At 41.2% G+C, this 14,548-nt stretch overlaps 1 protein-coding gene across 1 annotated transcript in view; it reads right to left on the minus strand.

The window, feature by feature from the left end:
* The window catches only part of LOC142744836 (serine/threonine-protein kinase PLK2-like), a 42,033-nt gene extending 31,492 nt beyond the window's left edge, over window positions 1–10,541 (minus strand). The window contains exons 1-4 of the mRNA XM_075854837.1: window positions 10,347–10,541; window positions 9,667–9,774; window positions 9,349–9,465; window positions 7,005–7,134 (exon numbers count right to left, since the gene is read on the minus strand). Of these exons, the coding sequence (XP_075710952.1) occupies window positions 7,005–7,134; window positions 9,349–9,465; window positions 9,667–9,774; window positions 10,347–10,541 (550 nt within the window). The remainder of the gene's footprint in view (window positions 1–7,004; window positions 7,135–9,348; window positions 9,466–9,666; window positions 9,775–10,346) is intronic.
* Between the last annotated feature and the right edge of the window lie 4,007 nt (window positions 10,542–14,548).

A 14,548-nucleotide genomic window follows, 5' to 3' on the forward strand; every position in this document is an offset into this window, starting at 1 on the left:
ACTGAGTACATGAAAATAAAGGAAAAAGAAACTGTTGTATACTAAACACCAAATGTTATCTTATAGGGTCACATCGAAATTAATGTTCGTGCATGTGGAGAACCTTATTTTAGTCAATTTACATCATCTGAAATCTATGAATGAATTTTTAAAAGGGTTTTATATATATATATATATATATATATATATATATATATATATATATATATATATATGTGTATATATTTGGAGTGATGTAACTCCGCGCTAGAATTTCTGCATTTTTGCAATTTGCTTTAGTTCCCAAGCTGTAGTGACATGGCTTGGTTACATACACATCCATACTGAACTTACATAGAGTGCAGTATACGGTGGGTCTATAGAAGAAGCTGTGACGGCATGCATCACACCATGTTCATACAGTGACAGTTCCTGAGATCTCAGATAAGGGGAATTTTATTAACAGTGAGTCAGTATTTGTCTCTCCCTAAATGACTATGTTCACATCTGCATTGCAAATTCTGTTTATTTTCTCCATCATTGGAGCAGAAAAACTAAATACAAGCTGTGACGGATCTGTCACACGACGGACCAAAACAAAGCCCAACCGACCCTATTGACTTATATTGTGATCTATCGGGTTCCATCATGGGGTCCATCATTTTGCCAGATAAAAGCGCTATTTTTTCTGTCAAATGTGACAAAATCTGCGCATATGTGAACAGAGACGTATTATTTATTTTTGTCACACTAAGAGGTTTCTAATCTATAAACAATTTGACAAAAGCAACTCAAGTAAAATACGTAAAAACAGTTGAGTTAGGTCTGAAAATATATATTTGACCGAAAGCTATCTTATGTGTATGGCCAGCTTAAGGCTCAGTGACGCCATTGAAACGACAGTGAATGCCAATATCTTCAAAAGACATGGAGAACAGGGCCATTTTTCATACTGAACAGGATAGGTCATCAGTATATGATCGGTGGGGGGTCTGACACCCGGACCCTGCACTAATCAGCTGGTCCAGCTGCCTCCGGGCACCGGAAGCAGGTGGCTCCAGTCACAGTATAGCGGCCCTGCTGGGTTACCGCAGCTCTTCTCCTATTCACTTGAATAGGAGCAGAGCTGCAGTACTGAACCACGGCCATTATACTGTGACTGGAGCCATCTGCTACCAAGACCGACCACTGCATTACATCCGGTGCCCGGAGGCAGCCAGAACAACTGATCAATGCGGGGTCCAGCTCTCGGACCCCCACCAATAATATACTGACAACCTATCCTGTGAATAAAGTTTAGGTTAAATCATTGTTTATCAGGAATTTTTCAAGTATGACACAGTAAATGATACAGAAAAACAAATGAGTCAAGAAATATTAACATATTCAAAATCATAATAGAATGGAGCAGAACGTATGCAAAAACCATAAGTGGGTTTGACACGTAGTGACATTTTTAGCCTGTTATAAAAACAAAAACAGGGCAGCCAAACTGCCATAATATAGTCTAGTGCTCACTCCGGATGGCGAATGAGTTTAACCCTTGACCAGCCTACTTTGGGCTCTAATGATCAGTTTTTTCTGTTTTTTCAATGTCGCATTTCAAAAGCCATAACTTTTATTTTTTCGTCGACATTGGTGTGCGAGGGTTTGTTTTTTGCAGGACATGTTGTAAATGTGAATGGCACCATTTTGGGGTACATATCATTTATTGAGTAACTTTTATCAACTTTTTTTTGAGGGGTAATAAAAAATTTTTTTAAATTCCTCAATTTTTTTGAGTCTTAAATTTACGCCGTTTACCAGGCAGGTCGTTACATCATTTAAAAAAAAATGTTTTACTACCTTAAGGCCCCATGCACACAATCTTATTTTTGCGGCCGCAATTCACCCGCAAATCTGTGGGTGAATTGCGGCCCCATTCATTTCAATGGGTCCATGCACACGATCGTAGTTTCTACAGTCCGTGCATTGCCAAGGAGCCGTATTTTGCGGTCCAGGCTCATAAAAATGAATGCACGCGGCCATGTGCACGGCCCGTGATTTGCGGCGGCTCGCGGGTGACACTCCGCGGCCGTTCGAGCCGCAAATCACGGCCGTGCACACCACTACGGTCATGTGTATGAGGCCTTACACAATTAAAACTAACGTTTTCTGCTGACATAGCTGTATAAGGGCTTATTTTTTGGGGTACCATTTTGGGATACGTTCGACTTTTTGATCCCTTTTTTATTGTGTTTTTTGAAAGGCAGGATTAATACAAAACAGCAATTCTGGCATTGTTTTTTATTAAATTTTTTGCGGCATTCACCGTGTGGGTTAATTTTTTTTATAATTTTAGAGTTTGTGTAGTTATGTGTAGCTTTTTTGTGTAACTTGTTTATTATGTGCAGCTTTTATATGTAGCGTTTTGTATTTTTTGTTTTATAATAAAGCATTTTGTAAGGGGAAATAGAGGGTTTTAAATTTTTTTACTTTATTAAAATTTTTTCTGCTAAATTTTATTGATTTATTTTTTATTTTTTTTAGTCTCAATAGGGGACTTTATGATGCGATGATTTCATCGCTTTTATAATACACTGCAATACTTCTGTATTGCAATGTATTATGCCTGTGTAAAAGGAGGCGCTGTGGAATATGTACCCTTAAAGGGGTTATCCCACCTTGACAAATTATCCTGTGGATAGGTGATGTGAGTTTGATCGCTGGAGGACCCACCGCTAGAACCCCCACCAATCAAAAGAACGTGGGTTCCGAGTCCCCTATATGAACGGAGTGGCAAGTCAACATGCGCGCTGTCGCTATATTAATTCTTTAAGGGACTGTTGGAGATAGGCGAGTACAACGCTTGGCTATCTCCAGTAGTCCCGTAGAGAATAAATGGAGATCCCTGTCAGCACTGATTAGACAGTTTCAGAGTGTGTAGGGACATGTCCCATTGACAAGGGGAATGGTAACAGCTAGTCTAATTTAAAATGAAACTTCAGCTTTTTGACAAAATTATGGCACTCACGAACATCCAACTCTGCAGATTGTACCTCCGTGATTTGAAAGATCTTGCTACAGCTAAGAATGACAAGGATTTTTTGGTGGGCAAATGAAGGGATCCTTGTTATGGTGCTGCAGCCTTTGCCACAGCTGTTGTGAACTACTATGTTTAGTGTGCCAGTATTAGATGTGGGAATCATATTTCCTTGAGAATGGGGCCTGTATATTGTCTTATTGTATTAATAGTGTACTGCGTCTTTAAATGGTATAGGGTGGACGTATTGCATATTTGAGATGTAGGTGTGCTATAGTTTTCCTCCACTACAGGTGGCACCAGGCAAGATCTGGAAACATGGAACCCGGGTGCGTCACTTTGTGTATAAAAAGGAGGTTAGCCCGCCAAATAATGTTCAGTGTTAGGTGAGGGCAGGAGTGACCTCATCTGTGTTCTGTGAGTTTAAGAGAAGAGAGTGTGGAGGCTCTTGGGGGCGTGCGCTTTTGGCCATTTACGTTCTGCGGTTGACCAGACTAGTGAAATGCTCAGTCTAAGAGAAGAGAGAGAGCTGGAACTGAGGTGTCCTACGAAGACTGGTGAAAACCGGGCTTAACAATATCTGTGCTAGGCGTTTAGAGGACAAATATAAAGGAAACATTGGGTATAGGAAAAGAGAAGAGGGAGCCTTCAGTGTCCAGCCAGACAAAGGTCTATAGGGGCCTTCTTAATTAGCAGTCAGCCACCACCAACTAAAAATTATGTAAAAGGCCCGAATCCCACAGACACAGCCACCATCTTGCGGCCTACTAGGCCTGAGCAGACTTCCCCTTGTATCAAGAGAGGGGTGTCTTTGGCCCTTGCTCTGCCGGTCACACAGAACAACAAGTCAGCTCCCTTACCAGCATGCTTCACCTGTATATAGTTGTAACTAAGTGCTGCACTTCCCACAGGGGTAGAATGTATACAATATTTGTGGCTGAGTGCTACACCAGCAATGGCAAATGAACTGTACGTATTGCTAAGCTGAAAGTAAAAGTTAAAGTGGTTATGCTAACTTCCAGCTTCATTTCATCTTTTTCCGTGGCATTTCTGCGGAAGCCTTACCATCACATCATAATTACCCCCCACCTTACACCTGCATGTACTAGTGCAGCGGTAAAGATAATGACACCTAAACAATGGTGCCACTTAGGCCTTATTCACACGAACGTGTTAAACGTCTGTGTGACGGCTGTTGAAACAACGGCCGTCACATGGACCTATATAATTCAATGTGGCCGTTCACACGGCCGTTGTTTCAACGGACCATGTGAAGGGTCCGTGAAATAATAGGACATGTCTTATTTTTTTATGCTTCACGCATCCCTCCATAGACTGTAGTCTATGGGGGATACGTGATATCGCATCCCGCAGCGCAGAGCACGGATGCACCTCGGATGTGAAAAACGGCCATGTGAATTTAGCCTTAGTGCTTAAACTGCAAAAAAACTTGCAAAGCTTAACCCCTTAAGGAAGCAGGCTAATTTGGGCCTCAAGGACGAAGAGATTTTTTTGTTTTTTTAACATAACTTTTTTAATTTTTCTGTTGACGTAGCTGTAGAAGGGCTTATTTGTTGCGGGATAAGTTGTGTTTTCTAATGGCACCATTTTGGGTACATATAATGAATTGAACAACTTTTATTCATTTTGTTGGGGACATAATGAAAAAAGAACAAAAATTTTCCGGGAGGCACTCACCGTGCAATATAAATGAGATTTTAACTTCTTACTTTGTGTTTTTCTAATTATGGCGATATAAAATTTACAGATACCACAATATAATGCCGACATCCCGCTGCATCGACCGGGAACAAAGTTACCTCCAATCCTGGCTGTTTAACTCCTTAGATGCCACGGTCAATAGCAACGGTGGCATCTAAGGAGTTTGACAGAGGTAGGTGGCTCCCCATGATGTGATCGGGAGGTGCAGATTGATTTCCATTGCAGCCAGTCGGCCTAACAAAGGCCCCCAGATCTGCCAGAGGCATCTGCCTATTAGGCCAAGACAGAGGCATTGGTTTACTGATACGCAATAATGCTTTTGGAATACTAAGTATTCCAAAGCATTGTGTCAGCAATCAAAGAATAATGCTTCTAGTCTCCTAGTGGTGTCAAAAGAAAAAAGTGAAATGAAGTTTAATAAAGTTTAATAAACTAAATAAATACATAAATAAATAAAAAAGCTATTTTTTATTAAAAATAACATTACCAAATAGATACATGATACCGCCGCAATCATAAAGAGCCGTAGAAAAAACATAACACATTATTGAAACTGCATAATGCATGGCGTTAAACCCCCCTACAAATAACAAAGTTGAATTACTGTGTTTTCCCCATTGCACCCGTAAAAAAAACAACAAAAAGCCATTATGTTCCATAAAACATATTTTATTTATTCATTAAAAGTGCTAAAGAATAAAAAACTATATTAATTTGGCATAGTCATTATCGTACCGATCCATAGAATTAAGTTAACATATAATATATCCAACATGGCATAAAAGCCAAAACAAGAAACAATGGCGGAATGAAATTTTCTACCCCCCCAAAAAAAAAAAATAAGAATGCAGAATTGCTTTTTTTTTTTCCGCTTTTCCCTCCGTAAAAAGGAAAAGAAAATAACAAATAATTCTAATTTTAAAGTAAAATAATAAATGTTTGTGGAATGTCCTATTTCTAGAGCTAGACTGTGACTGAATATTCTAGAGATACTATGTGACCTTTTGGCTGTTACAAAATAAATGTAAGCTTCACTGAACTGGAAACGTCTACTGAGAGGGGCACAGGTGACACAGGTGATTTAAAGTAACAGCAAACAAAAGAAAATACGGTTTTCATTTCATAAACCACCCGGCATGGTGAAGTGATAATACAAGACCGCTTAGCACTGCTTAGACCGCAAGCACGTCAGTACTACTACTACTACTACTACTACCACTACTACTAATAATAATAATAATGGGATTATACACCCGATCCCGGGAGCAGAATAAAGTGCTAGTCATATTTTTGAAATATTATCCGATGACTCTAATGTCCAGAGATCCTATGTGGGTAGGATGAATAACAACATTGATGTCGATAAAAAGGAGAGAATATGAATAATTATTTCAATAGTGGAACATGATCTCCCTTTTTAAGTTCAACCTAGCAGGATACCTGTTGTTCAAACGAAAGATCCTGAATGCCTCTCTGTCTAATATGGTATGTTTCAGATCCCCTCCACGAGGGAGAAGGTTTTTTTTTTCAATGACAAAGACAATAAAACAGCTAGTTGAACCGCCATGTTCCAAGATAAAATGCTTTGATACCCTAGAGATATTGCGGTCCCTGGGGTTAACACTGTCCCCCAAATGCTGTAATATTCTTACCTTCAATTTTTGGGTTTTACAACCCACTTAGGATTTCTGACAACAAGTGCACTGGATGACATAAATCACATGATCAATATTGCAGTTAATATATTCCTTGATGGTATAAGATATATTATTTTATGAGCTAGGGCCCTATTACACCAGCCGATAATCGGCCGATGCAGCGAGCGCCAATCAACGAGACATCGTTGATCGGCGCTCGTTTGCTCCTGTCACACGAAGCTATGGATTGAGACGAGTGGTCATTACTCCGATCACTCGTCCCCATACACTATTATCATGTCGGCAGCGCGTCTCCCTATTTACACAGGGAGATGTGCTGCCGACAACGTTAATATTTAACTTTTTTAAAACGATATGATCAGCAGATGATTGAGCGTTTGCTCGTTCATCTGCTGATCACTGCTCTGTTTACACAGGGCAATTATCGGCAACGAGCGTTCTATGAACGCTTTTGTGCCCGATAATCGCCCAGTGTAAAACCCTCTTAAGAGAAGGATTGAGACTGTACACGCTGTGCCTGACTAGGGTCCGTGCATCGAACCACTGAAGGCACTGGACACCAGTGAGCTGGAGCACTTTTTTATATTATATATGCTTCTGAATTAAAGTAACACGTTACTCACTCAGCTTCAGGTCGCGATGGATAATACGTTGCTGGTGCAAGAACTGAACCCCTTGTAATATCTGCTTCATATAGTATCGCACCTCAGGCTCTATCAACAGTTTTCGTACCCTTAAGATGTGAGCAAGAGACTGCAGCAGAAAAATAAATAAAAGTTACCGCCAGTATGGAGCATATAAAAGTAGAGTAAAAAAATTGACATGTCTAGCATAGCTTCATACTATATGATATGCTTGGACTGTGCTCAAAAAACTTTTACATACATTTATTATTTATATGATGGATTACTGGTAAGCTCTACCACAATACAGCACTAGGGTCCTAGGTTTAAATGTAACTAGGGCACCGGATGTTATGCAGTGGTCAGTGCAGTTAACAGATGGCTCTGTACACTGTATAGCGGCCCTGCTGGGTTACTGCAGCTCTGCTCCTATTGACTTGAATAAGAGCAGAGCTGCAGTATGACCGCTATACTGTGACTGTATAACATCCAGTGCCCGGAAGCAGCCGGAACAGCTGATCGGTGCAGGGTCCGGGTGTATACTCCGATCATATACTGGGGTCTGGTGTTGTATACTGTGATTATATACTGATGACCTATTCTGTGGATAGGTCATCAGTATGAAAAACCACCCCATGTCTGGACAACTCCTTTAAAGAGGCTCTGTCACCAGATTTTGCAACCCCTATCTGCTATTGCAGCAGATCGGCGCTGCAATGTAGATTACAGTAACGTTTTTATTTTTAAAAAACGAGCATTTTTGGCCAAGTTATGACCATTTTTGTATTTATGCAAATGAGGTTTGCAAAAGTACAACTGGGCGTGTTTAAAAGTAAAAGTACAACTGGGCGTGTATTATGTGCGTACATCGGGGCGTTTTTACTACTTTTACTAGCTGGGCGTTGTGTATAGAAGTATCATCCACTTCTCTTCACAACGCCCAGCTTCTGGCAGTGCAGACACAGCCGTGTTCTCGAGAGATCACGCTGTGACGTCACTTCCCCAGGGCCTGCATCGTGTCAGACGAGCGAGGACACATCGGCACCAGAGGCTACATTTGATTCTGCAGCAGCATCGGCATTTGCAGGTAAGTCGATGTAGCTACTTACCTGCAAACGCTGATGCTGCTGCAGAATCAACTGTAGCCTCTGGTGCCGATGTGGCCGACACGATGCAGGACCTGGGGCAGGAAGTGAGTGACGTCACAGCGTGATCTCTCGAGAACACGCTGTGTCTGCACTGCCAGAAGCTGGGCGTTCTGAAGAGAAGTGGATGATACTTCTCGTCAGAAAGCCCAGCTAGTAAAAGTATTAAAAACGCCCCGATGTACGCACATAATACACGCCCAGTTGTACTTTTACTTTTAAACACGCCCAGTTGTACTTTTGCAAACCTCATTTGCATAAATAAAAAAATGGTCATAACTTTGCCAAAAATGCTCGTTTTTTAAAAATAAAAACGTTACTGTAATCTACATTGCAGCGTCTATCTGCTGCAATAGCAGATAGGGGTTGCAAAATCTGGTGACAGAGCCTCTTTAAGCTAGTATACTGGAGTGTGCAATGTAATTATACAGTATCAATCTCCATTAACACTAATAGATCTGATTGTGTTGCTTAGCACTCATATAATACTGCAGGAACCTATGACCAATGGTAGGTGACAGAGGTCATACTTTGGCACTGTATGTTTTTTTTTATTTGGACGCTGCATGGTATTATTTGTTAGACACTGTTGTTCTATTTTACCAAGATTGCAAAACTACCACACAATGTTTTGTATAGGGACCTCTTAAGAACATAATTTAGTACTGTGTGCCAGTGTGGTATAAGTAAAGGGTAATAGGTAAGGGCGTCTTCACACCAGCGTCAATGTTTCCATTGTTCTGCTCCGTCAGAGGAGCAGAACAATGAAAATACAGGGAGTACTGGTTCCGTTGCATGATGGACACCATCGCGCCCAACAGAACCCATTGACTTTAATGAGTTCCGTCGGCCTTCTGTCATGTTGTCCTGCGCTATTGTTTTCTGGTATTTTTGGCCGGATCTGATGCCTTTAATGCAGATGTGAACAGGCCCTAATATAGAGTAGAGATAATAATGTTATGCGATAACTGTGGCTGCCAACAGAGGGTACAAGAGCAAATGTCGTGTAATTCCTGTAATGTACTTCTGTGTGATCATAATCTAAAAGCCAGGCAGGACTGTGGCTAACAGTTTTTAAAGAAAGAATTAGCCATTTAAACTTTTTTAAATCCATTCCAATGAATTGGAATAGTTGGTTCCCTTATATACAGCCATGATATAAAACAGTACTCCGTACAACAAATATGAGAATAGCAAACCTTATGTCTGCAGTACTCCATCACCAAGTACATATACTTCTGGTCTTGAAAATGGTGGTAAAATCTCACAATGTTTCTATGTTTCAGCTGGCTGTGGAGTTCAATCTCTTTTTCAACCTAAAAAAGAAAAAATACAATGTGATGATATGAGATACTCTTGCTGTTATTATAAATATATCCAGCAGTGAAGAAGACACATAGTGTAAGCTCATCAATGGGTAGTGAAGATCAGCGGGAACATAGCAGCAGACTTCTGCAATGCCTTGCAGACATCACTGGGTATTTATGAGTTAATGCCTGCAAAACATTAGCTCTCACCCCTCCTCTTTGCTGTATCACAATTTTTCTGGTGTGAGAGATGATCTTTACTGCAAAGACTTGCCTGCTGGACACATCTGTGCATTTGTAGCACCTGCCAAAAGCACCCTGAAAAGACATAAAATAATATTAGAGGCGTCAATAATAACACATGCCAATTCATACCTGGCATTAGCCAAGTGACACATGACAGCGGCATCACATTCCAGCCACTAACTTCCTTCCAGAACCTGACTGTCAGCCGAGCTGCTCTTCTAAAGCTGTCATTAACATTTTCCAGCGATCTGTCACCTTATAGCACATTAACCCTCCCTCCCCAGGATTGTAAAATAACCAACTTCAAAAGAGTTCATCCCAGTACAGAATCTAAATAAGGAATGGGTTTCAAAACAAAATCTTAAAATTGTATATAGAAACACATAGGAGATGATCTGTGTACACAGCAATATGCAGATACAGGTAATTCACCTGCAATACAAACAAACAAAAAAGCAGAGAACAAACAGACAAACAAACAAACAAACAAACAAACAAACAAACAAACAAACAAACTAACAAACACATAGAGACTTTGCCATACACTTTCATGTAACAGTAAACCATACTTCTACATATGACAATAAATGTGGATCATTTTGTTATCATGTTATCCACAGGTAATGGTCCATGGAGGCACTTACCTTTCCCAGGAGCTTCCCTCTCTTGTACAGTTTCCCAGATTCTGGATCTTCGACAACATATTGGGATCTCTCTGGGTGAACATTGCCTGATACCTCCATGTCCTGATCATTTCCAGCCAAGAGATCCTCTAGCAGGCTCCCAAATAACAGGCAAAGGACAATGATCCAGCCACCAAAACACTTCAGCTCACCCATTGGAGGAGCTCAGCTGGGACAGAGCACTCAAGAGGAGGAGAGGAGCAGAGGGAGGAGGAGGTGACTGGGAGAGAAGACAGGAGGGAGGGCAAGCAAGGAACAAAAATGCAGCAGCACCCAGCAATGCCAGCACAAAATAGTATGCACATTATAATGTGGTTGCTCTTTGTATACTGTATATACACAGTATGAACTTGCTCTTATTCCATTTTAGAAAATGTCAACAAATTAGCATACCTTGTGGAACTCACTTACCTAATAGACTTTATACATAGGGGCAAACACAGGCTTTTTAATGGGGGATTTACTCAAGGGGGACAGCAAAATGCCCACGATTATACGTACTTTGCCAACTTTCTACATAAATTACATCACATACTTTTACATAGGGCGGTTTTGGGGTTAGTGATAATATTCCTGCCATACTCCTGGTGGTCGCGATTGGTTTAGCAATTAATGTATTAAAAACTCTGGTGGTCTAAGGTGAAGATGGGGTTAATATTGTTACACATTTTACAAGGTGGTTAACCCCTTAAAGACATGGACTAGTTGGCATGTTCAGGACGCAGCCGCATTTTTCATATCTGATGTGTCATTTTATGTGGTAATAACTCTGGAATGCTTATACCTATGCAAGCGATTCTGAGATTGTTTTTTCATGACACGTTATACTTTAAGTTAGTGGTAAAATTTTGTCGATCCATTCAGTATTTTATTGTGAAAAACACCCAAATTTTACGAAAAACTGCAAAAATTAGCATTTTTCTGAATTTAAATGTATCTGCTTGTAAGACAGATAGTAATACCACACAAAATAAAAGCTAATTAACATTTTCCATATGTCTACTTTAGATTGCCATAATTTTTTGAACATCCTTTTATTTTTCTAGGATGTTACCAGGCTTAGAACTTTAGCAGAAATTTCTCACATTTTCAAGAAAATTTGAAAAGGCTATTTTTACAGGGACCAGTTCAGTTGTGAAGTGGTTTTGAGGGGCCCATACAATGCAAACCCCCCATAAATCAGCCCATTTTAAAACTGAACCCCTCAAAGTATTCAAAACAGCATTTAGAAGGTTTATTAACCCTTTAGGCGTTTCACAAGAATTACAGCAAAGTAGTGATGAAATTTCCAAATATAATTTTTTTTGCAGAAATTCATTTTTAATACTTTTTTTTCTGTAACACAGAAGGTTTTACCAGAGAAACACAGTTCAATATTTATTGCCTGCATTCTGCAGTTTTTATAAATATCCCACGTGTGGCCCTAGTGTGCTAATTCACTGAAACACAGACCTCCGAAGCAAAGGAGCACCTAGAGGATTTTGGGGCCTTCTTTTTATTTGAATATATTTTAGGCACCATGTCCGGTTTAAAGAGGTTTTGTGATACCAAAACAGTGAAAACACTCCCAAAAAGACACCATTTGGCAGACTACATCCCTCAAGGAATTTATTGAGTGGTATAGTGAGCATTTTGACCCCACAGTTTTTTTGCTGAATTTAGTGGAATAAAGCCGTGAAAATGAAAATCTAAATTTTTTCCAATAAAACGTAGAAATGTTACATTTTTACAAGGCATAAAGGAGAATAACCGCCCCAGAATTTGAAAAGCAATTTCTCCCGATTACGGCAATACCCCATATGTGGCGATAAACTGCTGTATGGACACACGGTAGGGCTTAGAAAGGAAGGAGCACCATTTGGCTTTTTGAGCTCAAGTTTTGCTGCAATGATTTTTGGGTGCCCTGAGGGACCAAATCAATTGAAACCCCCCAAAAGTGACCCCATTTGGGAAAGTACACCCTTCAAGAAATTTATTGAGGGGTATAGTGAGCATTTTAACCCCACAGGCTTTCTAAGCTAGCTCAGTTCACTGCCGTTACAGCACGTTACAGCTCTAACATACAGCTGACACCAGCGTCTGATGTCGCAGGCTCAGCTTCTGAGCCTGCGCCATCTTGTTACTGCGGCCAGATGCCTTTTAGGCCCCGCCTCTGGACGGGACCTAGCAGGCATCCGTTCTAGGCAGACAGGAGGCCAGTGTTATTCCTCCGGTCTGCCGGAGCAGTCATCGGAACCCCGCAATTTCATTGCAGGGTTCTGATCTGCTTGTAAACACCATAGATGCAGCGATCGCTTTTGAGCGCTGCATCTAAGGAGTTAATTGGCCAGATCAGAGGCTAGCTCCGGTACTGGCCTTGAAGCAGTGATAGGTTAACAGTTACCATACATTCAGTCAATTCTGTAAATGAAAACAAATATAAATTTGGTATCGCTGTAGCCGTATTGAGCCACAGAATAAAGTTAACGTGTCATTTTTAACGCACAGTGAACGGCGTAAAAACCAATCCCGCAAAAATGGAGGAATCGCTGTTTTTTTCCCATTCCACCCCACAAATAAATTTTTCCAGTTACAATAAATGGTGCCATGAATATCTACAACTCGTCCCGCAAAAAACAAGCCGTCATATTGTATATATATACACCATGTGCTACAGCTTTGGCCGATTTCTCTACATTTCGGACACCAACCGCAGATGTTGATCGAAGAACTGAGGAGAGTTCAGAAGGTGACGGGACTCTGCGAGGGAGCAGGGACAGGATAGACAGTAAGGAGACAGGTGAGGGGGGACAGAAGTCGGAGGATAGGGCTCTTTATGGGGTCAGAATGTGCCCGGGGCTCTATGATATGTGGTACAGGGAATACTAAAGACGGCATGGGGGGCACAGAAAGTAGCATTGAAGAGGATTTTGCACTTTATTTGTGGTTGAGGGCACACATGGTGGCAGAGGCTCTGTGGGAGGGGGAGAGGGGTATAGAAGGAGGCAGAGGTTAAGTGGGGGGCTAGGGGGGAGAGTGTAGGTGAAAGCTGGGCCATATTCAGAGTTGATGCGGCCCTAGGCACTTTTAGTGCTGACGCCTTTATAACTCCCAAAGTTACGTAAACATCGTAGCTCACTTACATTGCAGCTTCAGCGCTGGACCCAGGAAAGGTAAGTTTAATAATTGTTTTGCTTTTTTATGTGTTTTTTTGTATTTTTTTACAGGTTCGGTTGTAGGATTACTTAGGATTTGAGGATTACTTCGATGACGGTGTTTTTTTAAAAATTGTTAATGAGGGTTGTATAGGGATTTTTTATTTCAAACAAATAGTTTTTTCTATGTCTGGGGTTTTTAAACTTCATCACTACCTCCTTAGTAATGTCCGTGGCTGATTGACAGCGTCCATTACTAAGGCAGGGCTTAGTGTTAGCTGGGAAAAACGGCTAACACTAACCCCCATTATTACCCCGGTACCCACCGCCACCAGGGTTGCCGGGAAGACCTGGGTACAATCCAGTAGCCAACCATCTGTAGTGACGGTCGGGTGCTGGGACGGCCGCAGGCTGGTATTATTAGGCTGGGAAAGGCCAAAAACAGTGGCCTTACCCACCCTGGTAATGCTAGCCTGCTGCTGCCATGTTGTTTCTGACTGGTTATGAAAATTGTAGGGGACCCCACATCGTTGTTTTGAAGTATTAATTTATTTAATAAAAACGACATCATAAATGTCAGGTAGATGCTGGTCTCTCCTCTGGGACCCGCACCTATGTCTAGAATGGGGCCCCCTAAACACCGTTCTAGCTTTGTCTGATCTCGCTGACTCCTGGCCACTTCCTGGTTATATGGTCGGGAGTTACGAAAACAGCGTAGCTCGCTGAGCTACGCTGTTTCCGTAACTCCCATAGCAGTGACTGACAGTTACGGAAGCAGCATAGCATGCGAGCTACGCTGTTTTCGTAACTTCCATTCAGTTGTATGAGACTTACGGAAACAGCGTAGCTCAGCAAGATACGCTTTTTATGTAGCACACGACCATTTAACCTTTTTCAAGGTTAGAATTCACCTCATTCAGCTGCAACACAGATCGGGATCCCGTTAGGGGACCCCGTTCTGAAGATAGGTGCGGGTCCCAGAGGTTGGACCCGCATCTATCTGACAATTATGACATATCCTGTGGATAT

The sequence above is a fragment of the Rhinoderma darwinii genome, chromosome 1 (genome assembly GCF_050947455.1).
Source record: "Rhinoderma darwinii isolate aRhiDar2 chromosome 1, aRhiDar2.hap1, whole genome shotgun sequence".
NCBI classification, from domain to species: domain Eukaryota; kingdom Metazoa; phylum Chordata; class Amphibia; order Anura; family Rhinodermatidae; genus Rhinoderma; species Rhinoderma darwinii.